The sequence below is a fragment of the Oncorhynchus masou genome, chromosome 1 (assembly GCF_036934945.1).
Source record: "Oncorhynchus masou masou isolate Uvic2021 chromosome 1, UVic_Omas_1.1, whole genome shotgun sequence".
Classification (NCBI taxonomy): Eukaryota; Metazoa; Chordata; class Actinopteri; order Salmoniformes; family Salmonidae; genus Oncorhynchus; species Oncorhynchus masou.
Genome location: NC_088212.1, coordinates 66297727 through 66319694, shown reverse-complemented (window position 1 = coordinate 66319694; position 21968 = coordinate 66297727). Strand labels below are relative to the sequence as shown.

Genomic DNA, 21968 nt, shown 5'->3' with positions numbered 1-21968 from the left:
ACTTCTAAATCATAGCCTCAATTTTGTTGCGTAGAGTCCCTGTAATCTGAGATTCAGGTCATTCAGGCGGGAAAAAACATCACCCAGATAAGCCAGTCGTGTGAGAAACTCGTCATCATGCAAGCGGTCAGACAAGTGGAAAATATGGCCAGTGAAGAAGCCTTTAAGCTCGTCTCTCAATTTAAAAAACAAATCACGTTAATACTTTTCCCCTTGATAACCAGCGCGCTTCTGTATATTGTTAGTGTTACATGGTCGCTGTCCATATCATTGCATAGTGCAGAAAATACACGAGACTTCAGGGGTCTTGCTTTTACAAAGTTAATTATTTTCACTATAGTGTCCAAAATGTCTTTCAAGCTGTCAGGCATTCCATTGGCAGCAAGAGCCTCTCGGTGGATGCTGCAGTGTACCCAAGTGGCATGGGTAGCAACTGCTTGCACGCCCATTAGCACTCCACTATGTCTCCCTGTCATGGCTTTTGCGCCATCAGTACAGAGACCAACATGAGCAGCAGCTACGTTTGGCTACATACGGACCGTTAGTGGAATTCCCACGAGAGTAACAGTTAATGTGATTGGATGTTAATTATTTGACATTGTTGTTATTTCGCTGAACACTAGATGGTTTAATTTTATTTTAGGCAGTGAAATGAGGCTATTCAGGCGAGGTGAAAAAAACTCAACCAAATGTAGCCCCATTGTAAAATAAAAATGGGCTGTTTGAAAATGTGAAGATTTTTAAAAATATTTTATTTAAAAAAATGTTAATCTTTTATCCCAGTTTGGGTATACCTGCGCAAGTGGATTGATCTTGACTGGGGGCTATTGGGTGAACAGGCATCTCTGGGTGTTATTGTTTCAGGGTGTCGGGGTCTGAAACAGCATGCTTCGACTATCTGGTTCAGACTAGGAAGCTTGCCACATGTTGCAGTATTTCTGTCTTTTCCTGGCCAGTCCAGAGACGCAGGGATAGGTGCTGGGCTGGCTGGTTACTTCACCAGACTGAGTGACCAAGGCTGACATGTCGCACAGCACGTCTTTCCTGTGATGTTTGTAAAACTAAATACAACAGTGCATTCCACATACAGGATGTCGTCCAAGTCGGGGATAATAGAATCATGTGTTTGTCAGGAAGATGTTCATGAGTAATCAATGCTTTGGCTGCCAGCGAAACAGAAAATCCCCAGGAAACTGCACTGGCAGTGGGCTGGAGTGTATGGCAGCCTTGTCCATGATGAAAACCACAGTGAGCTCATCAGGAAATGTGAATACTCAGGATACATGGAGCTAATATGTTGTAGTCTGAAGACTTCCTTATTCTGGGAGCACATAGTTATGTTACACAATTTAGCAGAAACAAACTCCTCTGTTGGAGTAATTAGAAGCACTCTTGTGCTCGCACACACCAAAAACACTATTTCCTTTTTTTTCATAAAACGGAAATATGCTCAAGGGATTCATTCCAGCTCCACTGACTCAAAACAAGCCATTTGAGCAGTGAGACCGTCCACGGTCCTCCTCTCCGGCTTGGAGCTGGAACTGGAAAATACGTGGATAGGAGCCAGTAGGGGAGTCAGCCGCAGCTTTTGGCACAGGAGCACAGCGCAGAAGCCACATAGCCTCCTGTGGCCTTCCCCTTCCTCACTGCCCTGCTCCATGGTGGCTCTCCCCTGCCAGCCACCGCCTCTGTTTACGTGGAGCAGTGGGAATGTGCTGACTGCAAGACCAAAATGCCTGCGGACATACCTGAGATTCCTCGCAGTGCTAAGAGATGTCCTAATTTGTCTGGAATCTTGACATGTTCTCTTGACATGACCCACCTGTAAATCACGGTGTCTTGTCCTACACCTTCTGTCTGCCTTCACTCTGTATGAGAGGTCCACGGGTGAAACCACGACACCCAGACATTTTACTCAAACCATTCCCCTTGTCACGAGCTTCTTCGCAGATACCATAGTTGGGTAAAGTTCACAAGTGGCACTGCAGAAGAGACCTATGTTTCACGTTTTCCAGCCCAGTTTCAGAGCTCTCTGTTGTCATAGCAGAAGCAGCTCTTGTGCCTAACCAGCTAAGAGTGCTATATGATAGACAGCTAAACTCAGCAAAAAAAAGAATGGTCCCTTTTTCAGAAACATGTCTTTTCAAAGATAATTCGTAAAAATCCAAATAACTTCACAGATCTTCATTGTAAAGGGTGTAAACACTGTTTCCCAGGCTTGTCAATGACCCATAAACAATTAATGAACATGCACCTGTGGAACAGTAGTTAAAACAATATCAGCTTACAGACGGTAGGCAATTTAAGGTCACAGTTATGAAAATGTAGGACACTAAAGAGGCCTTTCTACGGACTCTGATAAACACCAAAATAAAGATGCCAGGGTCCGTGCTCATCTGCGTGAACGTGCCTTAGGCATGCTGCAAGGAAGCATGAGGACTACAGATGTGGCCAGGGCAATAAATTGCAATGTCCGGACTGTGAGATGCCTAAGACAGCGCTACAGGGAGACAGGACGGACAGCAGATCGTCCTCGCAGTGGAAGACCACGTGTAACAACACCTGCATAGGATCGGTACATCACACCTGCAAGACAGGTACAGGATGGCAACAAAAACTTCCTGAGTTACACTAGGAATGCACAATCCCTCCATCAGTGATCAGACTGTTTGCAATAGGCTGAGAGAGGCTGGACTGAGTGCTTGTAGGCCTGTTGTAAGGCAGGTCATCACCAGACATCACCGGCAACAACGTCGCCTATGGACACAAACCCACCGTCGTTGGACCAGACAAGACTGGTAAAAAGTGCTCTCTACTGACGAATCGTGGATTTGTCTCACCGGGGGTGATGGTCGAATTCGCGTTTGTTGACGAAGGATTGAGCGTTACCCCAAGGCCTGTACTCTGGAGCGGGATCGATTTGGAGGTGGAGGGTCTGTCATGGTCTGGGGTGGTGTGTCACAGCATCATTGGACTGAGCTTGTTGTCACTGCAGGCAATCTCAATGCCGTGCGTTACAGGGAATGCGGTAGTACCCTTCTTACAGGTCCTACAGGCTCATCCTGACGTGACCCTCCAGCATGACAATGCCACCAGCCATAGTGCTTGTTCTGTGCGTGACTTCCTGCAAGACAGGAATGTCAGTGTTCTGCCATGGCCAGCGAAGAGCCCGGATCTCAATCTCATTGAGCACTCTAGGACCTGTTGGATCGGAGGGTGAGGGCTAGGGCCATTCCCCCCAGAAATGTTCGGGAACTTGCAGGTGCCTTGGTGGAAGAGTAGGGTAACATCTCACAACAAGAAATGGCAAATCTGGTGCAGTCCATGAGGAGGAGATGCACTGCAGTACTTAATGCAGCTGGTGGCCAAACCAGATACTGACGGTTACTTTTGATTTTGACCCCTCCTTTGTTCAGGGACACATTATTCCATTTCTGTTAGTCGCATGTCTGTGGAACTTGTTCAGTTTGCCACAGTTGTTGAATCTTGTTATGTTCATACAAATATTTACACATGTTAAATTTGCTGAAAATAAAAGCAGTTGACAGTGAGAGGATGTTTCCTTTTTTTGCTGAGTTTATAAATGCTGTATTGTTGACTTATCTCAACTGATGTTTGTTTTGACATGCTGCTATTAGTCATGTATTGCCATTTAAATGAAGTATGAAACGGCACCAGTCCTTGACCCTGTCTGAGGCCATGTCTTTCTCCAATGCCAGGTCATTGACCTCCCACAGCCCTCATCCTGTGTGGCGGGTAGAGTGCAGTACCGTAGACCCAGAGTCCTGGGGAGGCAGTCAGCTGGAAAACTAAAGGCCAGTGTCCCTTGTGTAATCCACTGCCATTGTGTTAGAGTGTGAAAAGTGCCACTGGAAAAAACACCATCAGGGATATAGCACACACTCCCTTTTTTCTTCCTGGCCCGGGGTGGTACCACAACAGTAGAACGTGCAACTGGTCCTCGTGAGGGGTGTATAACTGAGCTAATCATATAAAGTTTGGGGGGGGCTCACTGTTTTTTCAGGTGAAAAACAAAAGCGGAGGTATAAAAAGAAGAAAGGCCACGGTTGGAGGGTGACTTAGTGACAGCGATAGGGAGAAGGGAGTGGGCCTGGGCCCGGCAGGAAGCACCTGTCCCAGGGCCATTATCACAGGGCTCCCAGGCAGGGGCTCCACAGGCTGACGCATAAGCACATTGTGTTTCTCTATGGCCCAAGACAAAGCTGTTTACCCTCTGCTGTCTCCTCATCAAACACACTGTGCTCTTCAAATGGGCCGACCTGTTGTTGTTTTTGTGTTTGCTTTGCTTCACACAACTGTGTAGAATAAACTGTAAACAGCACTGCACACACTAGGAACTATATAACGATGAGTGAATTCTTCAAGCACAGTAAAGCTCTTGAAAGTTAACTATACGTGTTACATAACTGTGCTTGTCATGAATGTGTAACTCATTGTGTTAATCAATGTGTTACAAACCAATGAATGGGGCGCATCTCACAGGCTTCGCATTAAGCACAGGTCCTAGAGCAGGGTACAGCACTCCACCTGTAGGCCAGCGCCATCCACGGGGTGCGTGTGTGTGTGTGTGTGTGTGTGTGTGTGTGTGTGTGTGTGTGTGTGTGTGTGTGTGTGGGAGAGTGTGTGAGGATGCAGCACAACAATGGAGACAGCGTAATGTCAGGTTTGGATTAAGATGGAAAAGCCAGGCTCTGCTTATATCCCTCCATCAGCGGTCTCGGGAAAATCCATGGAGTTTTCTTGGACTGTTTCAGCACTGAAGAGCATCCATCCCTGCTTTTAAGACTGAGTCTTCTCTGAACTTACACTCCACCCGCTTGTCACATGTTGGAATGGCATGTAGTTCTAGCCTTTTCCCCAGGAAACACGTGTTTGAAAGATCTTACTAAGGCAACCGTAGTTAACTAGGTTTATTAACCTAGTTTTCCTAAAACGAAACTCTAAATATAGTCCATATCTGGTCACAAACATTCACCTCTTATGGTTTGGGACGAGGTTTGAGCAGTTACAGTGATTGGAGCAGAATTAAGCTGAAATTAAACTGACAGTAGATTGGTTTAAGAGAAGGAATGCCTAATCCTTTTTCTTTTTGCATTTTTAATGCATCTCGGCTTGAAATAAGTTACATGTGGTGAACCAGCCATATGTTTTTAATTTATTGTGTTTTAAAATAAATCCAAAGTATTCACCCCCAAGTGAAGAAATCTTCCCAGGAGACTTTGGATGTGAGGAACTCGGCAGAGCTGTCGGTATTTTCATGTTGTGCTAGCACAACAAATTACCCCCCCCCCCCCCCCCCCCCCCCCACTTCTAGAAATGATCGCCATATGAGATATGGACCCTGAAATTCTTCACGTTGTACACGTTGCAGTTTTAGACATTGACCTCCTAGTCTATTACTCTCTTCCCCATCTTCCTGGCCTAGCTATCTGTTGAATTATTGCAGTCCTTTATGACCAGCTAAAAATATCCATCTCTAAAATGAACCATATGTTCCGGGTTGCATAACAGATCACAGGGAACCACAGAGCTGTGGGGACCGAGGGAAATAAGGATGGATGTGAGATGCCAGTTGTGGGCAGTCGCTTGCAGTGTGATGGAGCTCTCCAGTCAGACCAGTTGGCCTACAGTACATCACAGGGCTACCTGAGCTCCACTTTGCACTCTGTTACCTGTTTGTTGAAGCTTTGTTTCGTTCTGTTTGTGTCGCGCTGACCCTGAAGATGTTCTCAGGAAGTGTGTGTGTGTGTGCCTCCTGTTTGCTGGTCTTCATCCTGGCCTCGTATGAATATAGCCTCCATCTCGGCTCAGCTCAAGACTTCCTACCATGTGGCTGCTCTGTGTGGCCCCGGCCGCTGGGGAAACTCAAATAGCTCTGGCACATGTTTGGAGTTCAGCTCTGTCCACTGTCCTGTCCATCCTCCAGAGTTGATAAAGCAGCAGATCTTTTGGCCGACCAGGTTGCAGCCCGGTAATGACCCGCTCACCTCCGACCAACCCCCTTTCACCTCAGACACCACTTTCCTGCAAGTCATTGTCTTGTCTTCCTGAGAAACAGGCCCTCGAAGTGAAGCGGGAAGAGATAGAGGAGGATAAGATGGAACTCAAAGATAGATGGAGAGGGAGGGAGCGAAAGAGAGAGGAGCGTACACAACACAACACATCTGTTGCCGTGTTTTTGTCCTGAACACAACGTCTTGGCAATCACTTTGCTTTGACTCTGTCAGCACTTCACTGGCATCGGTTGGATGCACTTTGTTTTGGAAACATGTTTTATGCTCATGCAGCATGCGGTATTACTGTTGTCCTTCATTACATTTACCTTGTTGCCTTACAAATACCTACCAAGTCAGCCACTCTTGTTGGATAATATAACTTAATGTATTTGGTCAACAAAGTGTCCTCAAAGGCTTTAATTCAGACAGTTATATCTCGATATGCATTGCTCTTGTGTAGTATTCTCATCAGAACCGGCCAGGTAAACTTGGTACTAAATCGACAGAGAATGTTGTGTTGGAGAGATTCCACCCTGGGAATGCTCTTCATTCCTGTCGGTGGAGTTGGGAAAGTGTTTTCCCATCAACTTGTCCTTTTTTTCCAGTTCCAGACTTCCTTCTCTTTCACCCAGTTCAGTCTTGCGTCACATTTGTTAATGCTCAGAAGGGAGGAGACATCTACATTTTATTACTATACAGAGGAACTCAAGAATACTTTGATATTTGTTTGTTGGGCTATGTCAACTTAGGAAATCAAACTTTGAAACCAGTATTTATTTCTTGGAATTTGAGGCGTGGAGATGTACCATTTCATAAATATGTCATAAGCCTATATTAACTCCATTCCCCATTTTTCAACTGTAGCAACACAAGTGAAGGTTGCATCAGATTTCTTTCTAGGGTTGTCTCCTTGTAAAGACTGCCCAATGTGTGTGTCCCTGACTGACGGTCTGGAGTTTCAGCCCCAGTGCCCACAGCATAGCTGTTTGTTTGTCCCCTGTGTAGTTATTACAGCAGCATACAGTACATTTTCACAGTATTAGAATACAGCCCTGACCACAAACTAGGCTTCATTTCGGTGGGACTGTTCCCCATGCTTTTCTGTGCCGATTCTTACCAGGTCAAGTTGCAGATCTGGTGTCGCTATCTGAAAGGGTGGAGGGTGGACTAGGGGGGAGCCATGCCACACAGAGCCACATGATGTAGAGAGCTCAATCGGTGGCAGGGCAGCAATGTGCTAAAGGACAAAGATCCCAGAGTCGGGTAGCCAATGAGTTCCATTGTCACTTGACTGTGGTCTAATTTGAGACCAGGGACTGTCCTCGGCATGACTCAGCTTGTGTGTGTGTGCGTGTCCATATATATATATATATATATATATATATATATGCTACGTGGGTGTGCGTGTGTAGTCGTGTACGTTTACACCATGCGTATGTGGTTTTGTTTTTGCACTATGTTTCAAGACAAGCCACGCACCTGTTGCACTGCAGTGAAGAACATATTTTGCTTGATCTCTCCAAACAGTCTGCTGGTACTGTGTGTGTCAGTCACAGCTGGCGGCAGGCAGGGGCTCCCTGGAGCTGCTACCTGGAGTGGTGCCTAGAATCACTGCTCTGCTCTCTGTGTGTGTGTGTGGCAGATAGGCCGTCACACCGCAAGAGAGACTACACGCGTTCAGGGCATACTTGGATGCACTTCTTCTTACTATAGAATGATTGACAGTAGAGTAAGTTTTCAGCTCCTTTTCCTTTACAGTTAGACAGCTACTGGTCATTGGACTTGTTTTTTTTCTCTTTTATGCAAGTAATCCTCCTCTCTGTCCTCTGGTTAATATAATAATATACAGTGCCATTAAGCAGGTGCATTTTACATATTGGTGGTCCTGGGAATCGAACCCACTACCCTCAGTCATCATCTACTCTGCTTTTTATTCCATTTTCCCCCTCTCCACCCATATTACTGGTGCTGATATTAGTGTATCAGATGTTGTGACTAAAGGCCCTGCCAGTCAACTCTTATTCAGTCTGTTTTTCCATATTCAGACTCCCTAGTAAGTCTAGCTACTTGAGTCTAAGCTAATATTTACAGAGAGAAAATCCTTCAAAACATGATTGCCTTCCAGTCAGTCACTGGCATGTGAAAACGGATAGGATATCTCCATTGGTGTTAGGTAGTAGACTGTCTGGCTGTTATTCAGCCCACTAAAGGCACTGGGCTCGTGGAGAAACCCAGTCCAGAGCTTCTCCTCAGACCTCCGGGGTAGTGTGAGCATAACAGCTTTGCAGTAGATGGCCATTGGTATCATTTAAGCAAAACAATACCCCTTTCTTCCTCCTACACACTCACACCTCTGCTTCCATCCCCCATTTTATCGTATCTCCACTTATCTCCCAAGGTATGCGGTCCGAAAGCTGTTTATCTCCTTTCCGACAGTGATTAATGACATATACTTGGAATATTTTTGGATGTGTTCACAGTTATCTGCAATTGTCCTTAGGTCCTGTCTGGGCCCTGGCCCAGTATGTATGACACTCCCCGACAATGCAGCTTTTCCAGATTTCCTGCTGTCTATTGTGTCTATTGGAGGATGGTGGTATCCTGGTTCAAGCCCCCGGGCAAGTCGAGCACAGCTCCCTCTCTCTTTTCCTATATTGCGCTCTCTTCCTCTTCTCTCATCCTATCTTACACCACCCACCCACCCACCCACCTTCTCTTTTAATTTTATTTTCTCTCTCTCCCTCTATCTATCCTCTCGTCCGTCCCCCCTTCTCCTCTCCCTCCGTCAGTCCAATGTTCCCAGTGAAACGCCTGAGGAGCAGTCAAAATACTGTCCCACAGCCAGGCCAGCTCGGCCTCCAGCACAAACACACAAGATTTACTCACTCTGGCTTCCTGCCTGCCTCTCACATGCTGCTCTCGACACTCCATCATCCTCATCATTTCTCTGTTTTTCTTCTATGCCTGCATGGTTTCTATCCTCGCACATCTCTCTCTTTTCTATCCATCTGCACTCCTCTTCTTCAATCTTCCCGTATTTCTCTCTCTCTCTCCCCCTTCTCCGTCCCTTGCATCACCTCTCCCTTCTCTTGCTCACCAGCACTCCATTTTCCCTTTAGATTGCGTTTATTTTGTGTTGTTTCTAACGTTTACAAATCAAGATGAGATGGTTCAGTAGTGGAGTAAAGATTAAAACAACAGGATCCCTAACTGATACTTTTTGTCCCAGAAAAAGGAAGAAGTGGTGCATTTTTTTTAATGAAATGGGGTTTTCTGTCAATTAGTCATTATCTTGTTTATGTTTTAATGATAACATGGGATTTCCTGCTTGAACAACCTGCTTGAATTTCCTGCTTGAACAGTTAGCCTAAATATCCACTATTACATTATTCATGTTAATCCCAGTGTTATCCAATACAATCCTACTTTAGTCATGTTCATCTTATCCTAAACATTTTAATGCTTATCTAACTGAGCACATAGCAGCCTACTGTTTCACAGTGAAAGTCAGTACCTTTGGTTTCAGTACCTTTCCTCATACTTTTCTTTGTGCCTAGAACCAGACTGATATCAAACCCCTCTGATGAGCAGTGAGGAACGTGAACCAGAGCCATTTCCCTCTCTGTGAGGAACGTGAACCAGAGCCATTTCCCTCTCTGTGAGGAACGTGAACCAGAGCCATTTCCCTTTCTGTGAGGAACGTGAACCAGAGCCATTTCCCTCTCTGTGAGGAACGTGAACCAGAGCCATTTCCCTCTCTGTGAGGAACGTGAACCAGAGCCATTTCCCTCTCTGTGAGGAACGTGAACCAGAGCCATTTCCCTCTCTGTGAGGAACGTGAACCAGAGCCATTTCCCTCTCTGTGAGGAACGTGAACCAGAGCCATTTCCCTCTCTGTGAGGAACGTGAACCAGTGCCATTTCCCTCTCTGTGGTGAGAGTATTCAGCAGTAGTACTAATGCACTGAAACAGGACATCCTGTGCATCGACAATAGCGTCAATGGCCCCCTAACTAACGTAATACTTCCCCATTCATACTGAAGGGTTACCAGCAGAGGATCTCCTGGGGACACGGGGGGCTAGATTTGGGGCTCCCCTCTCAACACAACAATACTGGCTTCCAGTAACAAATCTGGAAAAGCCACAGGGTGTCTTGTACTCTGCCTGCCCTGTACTCTGCCTGCCCCCATTTCATCTGCACGCTGAGGGCAGACTGTTCTAGTACAGGTGCTCATGTATAATGGTGTGTTATACTTTGTGTTTTTTCCAGTTCTGCCAGCCAGGAGGATGGAGGCTGTCCCGAGAGAGGAAAGCTCCCACCTTCTTCACGGTGGTTTTGACGGACATCGACTCAGACAGACACTACTGCTCCTGCCTCACCTTCTACGAGGCAGAGGTCAACCTGCAGGTGAGATGGTCTGTTGTACTCCTCAACCTCAACCCAACTCCCCTTCATGCATATCTTATCCACTTACAAGGGAATTATGCTAAATGTTCTATAAAATCTAATGTACAGTGGGGCAAAAAAGTATTTAGTCAGCCACCAATTGTGCAAGTTCTCCCACTTAAAAATGAGAGGCCTGTAATTTTCATCATAGGTACACTTCAACTATGACAGACAATGAGAAAAATAATCCAGAAAATAACATTGTAGGATTTTTTAATTAATTTATTTGCAAATTATGGTGGAAAATAAGTATTTGGTCACCGACAAACAATCAAAGTTTCTGGCTCTCACAGACCTGTAACTTCTTCTTTAAGAGGCTCCTCTGTCCTCCACTCATTACCTGTATTAATGGCACTTGTTTGACCTTGTTATCAGTTTAAAAGACACCTGTCCACAACCTCAAACAGTCACACTCCAAACTCCACTATGGCCAATACCAAAGAGCTGTCAAAGTACACCAGAAACAAACTTGTAGACCTGCACCAGGCTGGGAAGACTGAATCTGCAATAGGTAAGCAGCTTGGTTTGAAGAAATCAACTGTGGGAGCAATTATTAGGAAATGGAAGACATACAAGACCACTGATAACCTCCCTCGATCTGGGGCTCCACCCTGTGGGGTCAAAATGATCACAAGAATTGTGAGCAAAAATCCCAGAACCACACAGGGGGACCTAGTGAATGACCTGCAGAGAGCTGGGACCAAAGTAACAAAGCCTACCATCAGTAACACACTACGCCGCCAGGGACTCAAATCCTGCAGTGCCAGACGTGTCCCTCTGCTTAAGCCAGTACATGTCCAGGCCCATCTGAAGTTTGCTAGAGAGCATTTGGATGATCCAGAAGAAGATTGGGAGAATGTCATATGATCAGATGAAACCAAAATATGACTTTTTGGTAAAAACTCAACTCGTCGTGTTTGGGGGACAAAGAATGCTGAGTTGCATCCAAAGAACACCATACCTACTGTGAAGCATGGGGGTGGAAACATCATGCTTTCGGGCTTTTTTTCTGCAAAGGGACCAGGACGACTGATCCATGTAAAGGAAAGAATGAATGGAGCCATGTATCGTGAGATTTTGAGTGAACCTCATTCCATCAGCAAGGGCATTGAAGATGAAACGTGGCTGGGTCTTTCAGCATGACAATGATCCCAAACACACCGCCCGGGCAACAAAGGAGTGGCTTCGTAAGAAGCATTTCAAGGTCCTGGAGTGGCCTAGCCAGTCTCCAGATCTCAACCCCATAGAACATCTTTGGAGGGAGTTGAAAGTCCATGTTGCCCAGCAACAGCCCCAAAACATCACTGCTCTAGAGTAGATCTGCATGGAGGAATGGGCCAAAATACCAGCAACAGTGTGTGAAAACCTTGTGAAGACTTACAGAAAACGTTTGACCTCTGTCATTGCCAACAAAGGGTATATAACAAAGTATTGAGAAACTTTTGTTATTGACCAAATGCTTATATTCCACTATAATTTGCAAATAAAGTCATTCAAAAATCCTACTGTGATTTTCTGGATTTTTTTTCCCCTAATTTTGTCTGTCATAGTTGAAGTGTACCTATGACGAAAATTACAGGCCTCTCATCTTTTTAAGTGGGAGAACTTACACAATTGGTGGCTGACTAAATACTTTTTTGCCCCACTGTATATCTGTTACAGCTTACCCATAATTGCCTCATTCAAAGCAATCACGTATACGTATGTTTAGACATTTGGTGGATATTCATGCCTTTAAATACTTACACACTTGCTGAATAGGACTACGTCCTGCAGGTCCTGGGTTTAGGATCTGGGTCATAAGGGCAAAATAAGTGAACCATGGTAGAGTAGATAGTGCCTACTGCCTCGGCTGGCAGGTTGATGCATCTCTCGATAAGCAGCACGGGGTTATGTCCGTTCATTTCTTTATCATTTCAAGCTTCTCTCTCTCTCTGGTTTAATACTTGATTCCGAGCATCCAGCGGGGGCTGTTTGTTAATTCTTGGGAATTTTTGGGGGGGGTTTTGATTTTCTTTTTGTTTTTCAATGTTGTAATTGTTTTGTTTTCTTGCATGGCGCATTTTTGTACTATTAGGAATTTGTGTCACGGCATGATGTGTTCCAGAACCCACTAAAGTGGGAAAATAACAGCACTCTGGATGAATTGAGATGAAGTGAACAACACTTCACATAATGAAGGGTTTTGGTGTGATGGGAGAAAAAACGTATCCAATGAGCTGACATCTCATCCCCTCTAGCATTGGCTCTTGGATGCACCCATCCTCATATGAATTCAATTCTATCTTTGATGTTTTTTCTTCCACACAATTTCACAAACCCCTGAAATAAACTAATGCAATGACCTCAATCCTCCTAAGGTTTGCCCTGATACATTACACAGAATGCCTGGATGGATGTCTAATTGTGGCCTGACACAATGGCCTGACATCACCCTCCAGACTGTCTCTGTGTAGGATGTGTCCCCTGCCTCATATTAAACACATGACAACCATGGCCATTAGTCATATTCATTCAAGTCAGTGACCTTTAGTTCATTGAAATCTGACATTCCTTGACAGGCTCCATTCAATCAGGTGGAATTCTTCTGACCATTAGTCATGTTAATTCAAGGAGGCTTATGAAAAAGTTAATTGAAATCTGATCATATCCTCTTACATAAATTCCGGTGGAATTCTAACCTTTATTAACTGCGTGGTCATGATGACATGTCACATTCTGATGTGATGATTCTGTTTACATGAATGCTCAGACTCAACATCCTAGCATGTTGATGAGTTTCACATTAGTTTATCATTACACAGTGTACTGTATGAATCAGACCAATTTTCACAAACATCCCTTGTGCCTGGATGTGGAACCACTGATTTTTCCATGTGGATTTCAAACAAAGCCTTGGCATGAGACCAGGTATAAACCACGGCATCCTTCATTAAATAAGCGTGATAATGGCTAGGTTAGCTGCGACTGGGTCTCTCTAGCCTGGCCTGGTCTATGCCTGGGCTGGAAGGTTGCATAACCGGCCCTGCAGTAGTGTGAATAATTCCCCTGTCAGGCGCTGTTTGGTGATGTCCTGCAGCTGTCCACTCTGTCTTTCTGGCCGACTGGACCCTCTTCTCGTGATCAGACTTTAATCCTCCCTTATTTGTTTTCTGTCCTCCTCACACGCCGGCCGGTCTACTGAGGGAGAAGAGGTGGAAGGCCACCCGTAACGATCAGTGCAGTTTCATCGCAGACATTAATACAGGATCGTTAGAGGTCTTGATTGCAGGGCTAAATGTGGCCAGTCACCTCACTGCCTCTTCATCATGGCCCCACCTCTCTGTTTTGGTTTGATTTCTTTCCAGGAACTGTTCCCAGACCCCTTTGTGCACTTGGTAATGGCTCAGATAAGGATAGGAGTTTGGATCACACACACTGGACAGATGTGAGGCTGGTTTTTCACTGTGTAGGTGACTGTTGCGGTATCTTATGGTTTAGGGACCAGCTTGATACAGTATACCATCCACTGCAAAACTTTGTACCAGAGCCAGGACCTATGTTCCCAATATTCACATTTACACTATTAACAAGGTTAGCAAAATGCTGAAGTAGTTTGAGTTAGTGTTACACCACAGTACCAAAACATCATGCTACTTGTTATGCCAACATTTTAGAATAACATACTACCGTTTCATATATTACAAAAATGATCAAATGTTTATGAAGTCAGTTTTGTTTAGACATTAAGTTGAATTTGAGCAACACTAGTCTCTTGTATGCGTAGGTCCAAGAATGTCCACTTCACGTTCATGCGCACATCACCCGTGGCAGCTGTAATCAGCCAGCCACATCCCCATCCAGCCATCACTCACCTGCTTCTCTCCTCTCCGTCCGCTCTTTCTGCTCATCTACTCCTGGGCATGCAGACCCTGATCAGTCTGCTGCAGGTTACATTTCTACATTTGATACATTGGAGCAGTGCGAGCAAAGTTGATACATTGTATAGAAGTTCATCCCTGGTATAACCAAGTGCACAGGCCAGTCTGATGGTCTTTGAAAGTTCACGGTCACGCAGCAGGAACAGAGAGTAAAAACAGCTTCGCAACAGTCGTGTTTACATATTTAGGGCGAAGAGAAGGGCTATTACCGGACCTTTTTTCCTTCCTGCGCCATTTTGCACTCATTTTATATAATTTCACAAACCACATCTCTGGAATGATAACAATGTTGTTCAGTCATATTACCTACCTAGCTAACAACCTGGTAACGTGACAGTAGGTTAAGGCACATTTGATTGGCCCAGGAAGAAAAGGTTCTGCTTCTCATGGCATGTGCTTCAAAAGTAGGATTCATAATCTCTTTCTGGTGCTCCTTCCATTCTGTATTGGTGCCTAACATTTTTTAAAGTTGGGAGCAGTGTGTACGTGTTTGTGGGAGTGAGAGAGAGTGGTGTGTGTTTTGAGGTAGACAGAGAGCAGTGTGTACGTGTTTGTGGGAGCGGGAGCGAGTGGTGTGTGTTTTGAGGTAGACAGACCGAGAGAGAGCAGTGTGTATGTGTTTGTGGGAGAGCGAGTGGTGTGTGTGTGTGTGTGTGTGTGTTTGAGGGAGACAGAGAGAGAGCAGTGTGTATGTGTTTGTGGGAGAGCGAGTGGTGTGTGTGTGTGTGTGTTTGAGGGAGACCGAGAGACTGTGCGAGGGTTTCATGCAGTGTTTTCCCCTTACTGCCACAATGACACGCAGATCATTATGCATGTATGTTCCTTTTTCCCCATTCCTCCAGCCAAATCACAAGTAGACCTTTGCAAATATGAGAAATTAGCCATTCAATATCTGTTTTATTGAGAAGTGTGAATATCAGTGACAGCTTTTTTTGTGTAGCACTTGCACATAACATTTACAAAACTGGAAAAGTGTCGGGGCGAACTGGACGCTAGTCCAATCAGAATTCTCTCTGGTATTGTGATACTTGGCCTGGTATCTTATCATTAATAAAATGTTGGTATCATGACAGCACTAGTTTGAGGTACATCATGTGTTTTGTCAAATACACCTAACTTGGATAGTATATTGGGTCTAGTCTGCAAAGCATTTTATTGAGAAGGGCACACATGGCTTTTGTAGACCCTGTAAGCCAGCATACAGCAGTTGTTTTGTTTGTTTATTTGGGCGTTATCATGAGCCTTACCCTGTAAAGTTTAAACCAGCGTGGCTTTTCACTATGTGATTGGATTCGAGAGGCAGAAATGTATTTTCGCCGATAATTGAACCAAATCTTCAGAATGCTGCAGAAATGTGTTTCCCATCTGATGGGATATTTAGATCCTGTGTTCCCTGCTCGGAGCATGCCAGAGCTCTTGTGGCATGTTTTCATTGTCTGAAGGAATATATGTGATTCTGATAAAGGGTTTAGCCAGGAACGAGCCCTGTGAGGTTGCTTTGCTGCTATCGCTGTAAACTGATAGGACTGACGGCTCCTGGTATGGGACAATTGGAACCAGATTGAGACCACGGAGACTTGACCTCTGTGTCCCAGTGGAGCACTTTGGGAAGGAGTGGGAGGTATCTTTGTTCAACTCATTCACCTTAATGACTTAACCCATATGCTGTTATTTTACGTGGTCACTCAATTGCTATTTATGGTACATTACGCAATGTCCTTCGAACCCAAGTGTCTGCATCGTATTTTGGCTAGGTTCTGAATGATTAATATCCTACAGGTAGGCCTACAGTAGGTCTATCTCCAGTGTGGTTACTGGATCAGAGGTGTCAGAGGTCAAGTCGCTTTTGCTTTAATTATCTTTGGGTTTTTTCTTAATTCAGGCTTCAGGGGGTTTATTATAGCTATTTCTATACTGATTACATCTTGTGACTCCATTTTGTAGGAAATGTAATTTTTGAACTACAACCCCAGCCAATTTGAATTTAACATATTTCAAACCACCAGCTCATGGGTTTGTAGCCATAGTTTAGAATAACATCTCCAAACCACAAAATATTATTCCTCGACAAATAAAGGAACCAAAGTAATGACATTGTAGTCTTTTAAAATAAATATGCTATTTTGTGAAGAAACAACTGAACAGATGAGAAAGCAGTATGGGTAAATTGAAGTAGCCTATTCATACTGTGTTTATTATTGTTTTCACAACTATTTTAGTACACCGAGTAATGTGACTTGATACATAGTTGACTTGATTTCATATACATCTCACTGCTGATTTACAGTCAGTATGTGACTCTGGGAGGCAAATGACACTCTTCTCTTAAGCTGCTGGGTTTTGTTCAAACGGTCTCCACGACAATAAATGTTTTATGCTCTGTTTTTTGGGGGTTTAGTAATCTTTTATGAACCCCATGGTGATTTGAAGAAAATCCTCTTTGCTCTTTCAACTCCTCAACTGCAATGAGTATCTGTTTTTAATGGGTACTACTGATCGGAGAGGATCTTTTTTTAAATAAGTCTATATGTCCCATTGCTAAAACACCGGATTTAGAGTTTTTTGCAGACATACAGACACAGTTCTGAGGGGACTTTTCCATACTGTGTTCTTTTGACTGATTCGAATAGTACTCGTACTGTGTGAAATGTACTCTGTGCCTGCGTCAATCAGAACTCTTGAGGAGGGGGTGGCACATGCACGTTTCCAAAAACAGGCTACAGTATGTGATGTACTGTAGAATGTACACGCTGTGGTTTGACCTGGAAGTAGATGACACTAGAGCCCCCCTCAGCGGTAAGCAGAAAAGCTTGTTTTTCTTTCCGTCCCCGCTCAGGCTTTGTTTTTTACGCCTGCTATGTTAGCTTACCACGACACATGGTCTTAACTCACCCCCATATCACTGTTGAACTCTCCCATTTGAATAACTTCTTCTGTTTTGCTGTTTCAGGGTACAAAGACCACCGAAGCAGATGAGGATGAGGAAGAGGATGGCTTGATCCAGCCCGCTCAAGTCTTTGCACCCAAAAGTCTCATTCTGGTCTCCAGGCTGGATTATCCTGAAATATTCCGGGTAACATGATAACACTGATTAATTCCTAACTAACATAGGTTCCTTTCAAAATGTCAGCTGACCATACATAGTGGTCATTTCAGTTTTTGCGGGTTTATTTGCTATCTAAGGTTACCTGGTCAGGAACTTTCTTGGTCCTATGCATGAGGTTCATGACTTCACTTTACTTATCTCTGCCTAATTAGCATTGGCATGATAAACGGTAGCGCGTCAATTAGTGCATTGACTATCAATTGTCTCATGATGGTGATAGAATGCATCATGTTGTATCCTGTGTGCGGAGAATGAACGTATTGGCTTTATAGAGTGAATTCTGCAAGTACTCAAGGCCAGGATATCCAGCCAATCCCTCACTTAAGAACAGAGTGGGGCTTAGCGGATCTCTCCTGTCCCTAGGCACTCCACTGGACCACTACGGTATTCAACTTTGGCATTCAAATGTCTCCAACACACATTGATTTAGCATTTATTTTTAGCTTTGCAAATGGCATTTGCCATTAAACCACACATCTCAGCTGTACATTCGGAATATTACATAAAATACTATAAATCTGATGGTATTCGATGACAAATTCCCACAGTGTCTTTAATTGTCCATTTAGGCACCAAACTGTGATTGGGTGTATATTTTGTGATACATCTGTATGTGAGTGTGTTGATTGACCTGGTTGTGTGTCTGTCTCCTCCTGACCTCCCCAGGGCTGCTTGGGTCTGATCTACACGGTGTACGTCGACAGCCTGCCGTTCCCTCTGGAGGGGCTGGTTTCCAACCTCTTCACGTGCATGGTTCCTGTGGCTGGTGGCTCCCAGGTAAACAGGCCTTACTAAAGCAAACAATTCCTCGAATATTCCATCTTAGAGGGCTTGTCTGGCCTGCTCTCCACAGAGGCATGAATCCACCCCAGAATAGGGGTCAGTCTGGGTTAATGTTCCTGCTAGACCTACACAAGGTGCTGGTTACTCACTGATGGCCTAATGCTTATTATAGTAGTAGAGTGGGAGTGAGTGAGTGAGGGAAGAAAGGAAGGAAGTCATGTTTTGGCCCATGTGAGAGTCCAGAAAAATGATTTGCGTTTGCTTTCCATTCGATCATGCATTCCTCGTCTAGATGGTGCCATAGATTGCTGTACCACCGCGTGCAGAAATGTCCTCATAATACTATTTTATTTTTCTAGCTGCTCTTCTGATGACATTACTTAGTGAAGCTCGGGTACAAAAAAACAGAGTAGGGGGCCTGTTTTTATATTTTCACTTCTTACTAGGTTATTGAAACCCACATCTGAAGCTGTCCTATAACAAAAACCCTACGCTGGTATGTTCCCTTAAAGTCTAGACAATGGTGATCAATGTGGCTTTAAAAAACTAGACAATATTTAAACTATTTGTAAAGAGGAAGGAATGTGGCCCATGATTAAGTTCACATCCTGAACCTTAGGGTAATTTTTTTTTTTTTTAATGTAATTTACCAACACATGTCAGTGTTCCTCTTCAAGTTATCGCCGCTCCCCGCAGAGCCAAGGGCTTTCGGCTGTAGTGACACAACATGAGTTAGAAACCTCAGGAGTGGAACAGACTCATCCTTCAACAGACTGTCAAACATGAAGGAATGTCATGAATCTGGGAACAGAGAGTTGTTTTCTAGCTAGTTCAAACTCAGTTGAAAGGCTATGATCCCAATTAATACCTTTATTGACCATGGTTCAATCCACTAGGATCTTTGTCAAGTCAAAAGCCAAACTCCGTTGAACCACTGTCTGTACCCCTATCATATTCAACATTGGTTTAGCTGAATTAGATGTACTGATTGCGTTCATGCGAACACTGTTTCCACTGTGCGCTTACTTTTCTACCCTCAGCCACACTGGATACAGCGACGGACACTGCTGTCCCTATTGGATTGCAGAGGTGTTGTACCGTGCCAGTGAAATTTAGGTTAATATGCAATTGAGGTTTCTCCCATTGCCGCCAGACTGATTCAAAAGACTAATTCAGTCATGCAGCTGCGATGTCCATCGGGTTCAACAACACGTGTTTTATTCATTTTCTGGGAGATCGTCAAAAGAACTCTCACACAGTGGATCCCTTAACTGCCATTGTACTGTCATTTCATCCTTGCCTATATGACCTTTGGCCTTGTACTGAGGTACAGTCTTGTTCAGTTTCCTTATGATATTTACAGTACCATGAAAACATGTTTTGTCTGTTAGCAAAACATGTCCCTCTACTGAAACAGTCTTGTGTAGTTCTATGATAGATCCATCCAATGGTTTTTCATATAACCTGACTTTTCACTTGTGTGTTTTGTGATTTTCTCACAGAAACTGTTTTCCCTGGGAGTGGGCGACCGACAGCTAATCCAAACCCCTCTGAATGACAACCTGCCTGTTACATGCAAGAGTGTGGCCCTGCTCTTCCAGCAGCTTGGTATGTCACTGGGCTTCTGCTTCCTCATTACTGCCGTCATGACGTGGCCCTCTTTGGGTATAGAGAGTGCATATCCTCTCTCTCCCTCTTACACCCAGGTTCTGTTATCTCAGGTCGTATATTCCTGGAGGAGACTCTCCCTCATGCAGTATAGAAAGAGGGTTTCACAGTAGAAGAAATGAACTTCTATCTCACAGAACTTGAGAATTGAACAATATCCCTGTTTTGAAGAAAGTGTAAACGGTCGGTGGAGAATCCAGCTACAACCGGTCCATTTTGTTTAATGTTTGTGACCTCATGAGAGACAATACAACCACATTACCATAACTTTGTTTATACAAGAGTCTCCGTTATGAGTTTTGCATCTAATTATTGTATAAAATGAATGAGTAAAGATGAAACTATTTGTGAAATTATGTAATGTGATTTTAAACTGTTTAATGAAAGACAATCCAATTCCCTTAGTTTAAAGTCAATGGCCCGCCCTATGAGCACAGACATTGATCTGGCGTCATGGGACAACCTTTTCTGCTGTTCTGAATATAACCCCCACCTGGAGAAGCCCGCTTCAGACCATGTGTACCTCGATTGTCGAGAGGGCAAAGGTTTAAGTAGAGACCATGCGTACCTCGGTTTTTGAATTCCTAACCAAACCATGTGGAGCATTGGCTACACTGGTGTAAGTAGTTCAACTCTGAGGCTATTAATACCGACAGAATAAGAGCAAATCTTCAATACTAATTACTAGTCTGCAGCTAGAATTTATGTCGACTGAATGCGAAGACCGACAACTGCCCGAAACATCTATCCTATAAGAACATTTCTGAATGTTACTCTGAAGTATCCATCCTAACCAAAGACTTTGTGGAAGAGAGAGACGGGCGGATTAACTTTCCAACAGAAAGACGGACGATTCCAACAGAGATCACAACGACCCACTGAGCGTAAATATATATGAATTGTAATTATGACTTCCTGGGTAATTACATTTACATGATTCGTTTAATCACGTAATAATAATTACAGAGAATTGATTTGATAAAATAAGTTTTCACTTTAATGATGCCAAAGACACGACACTGCACTACAGTACAACCAGTCAATCCCAAACTTCATGAACTCGACTCCGCTTCATGGCACCATCATGTGCCCTCCGTTAGTTACAGTCTGGTGTGTATCGGGTCTACTTGGTTGCAGTACAGTAGCTCTAGGCTGCTCTGCCTGTTGGTCACGTACAGTCACAGTATACACAACTCGCATTGTAATTTAGCTTATGTTTCCTGTTAACATGATATCGCGGGTGACTCAAATAACCTGACAGCTGAATACGAACTGTAGTGCCAGATATTAGGAATATCCCTCTTAATCCTATTGTTTGCATAGTCTTTTCCCCCATTTATTATAGTAAGTAGCTTCGTTGTATGACAGGTTATCCAGTCTTGATCCTTGACGGTATTAAACTTTTTTAGGTTCAACTCCAACATTAAGAGGTTTAGAGTTACAACACGAATGAATAAAGCATCTGTACAAATCACAATTTTAAACTCTGAAATTGAATAGCCACTAAGCAGTTGGATTAATGCTGTACAAATGAACATGTACAGTGCCTTCAAAGTATTCACACCCCTTGACTTTTTCCACATTTTGTTGTTAGAGCTTGAATTTAAAATTGATCAAATTTAGATTTTTTGTTCACTGGCCTACACACTATACCCCATAATATCGAAGTGGATTTTTGATTTATTTTTAATGTTTACAAATTATTAAAAAATGAAAAGCTGAAATGTCTTGAGTCAATAAGTATTCAACTCATAATAAGTTGCATGGAATCACTCTGTGCGAGAATAGTGTTTAACATGAGTTTTGAATGACTACCTCATCTCTGTAGCCAGCATAAGTTTACATACACTTAGGCTGGAGTCATTAAAACTTGTTTTTCAACCACTCCAAAATTTATTGTTAAACTATCGTTTTGGCAAATAGATGCCTCAAGTCATTTTTCCACAATTGTTTACAGACAGATTATTTCACTTATAATTCACTCTATCACAATTCCAGTGCGTCAGAAGTTTACATACAATAAGTTG

General features: G+C 43.8%; 1 protein-coding gene across 3 annotated transcripts in view; it reads left to right on the top strand.

The window, feature by feature from the left end:
* Window positions 1-21968, top strand: part of LOC135548322 (myotubularin-related protein 13-like) — a 213222-nt gene that overhangs the window by 77101 nt on the left and 114153 nt on the right. For 2 of the 3 annotated variants that reach the window (XM_064977821.1, XM_064977804.1), the window contains exons 3-6: window positions 10288-10425; window positions 17335-17457; window positions 18157-18267; window positions 19776-19881. In XM_064977821.1, coding sequence (XP_064833893.1) covers window positions 10288-10425; window positions 17335-17457; window positions 18157-18267; window positions 19776-19881 — 478 coding nt within the window. Of the gene's footprint in view, window positions 1-10287; window positions 10434-17334; window positions 17458-18156; window positions 18268-19775; window positions 19882-21968 lie in introns of all 3 variants that reach the window. The other variant, XM_064977812.1, reaches the window with a different exon arrangement.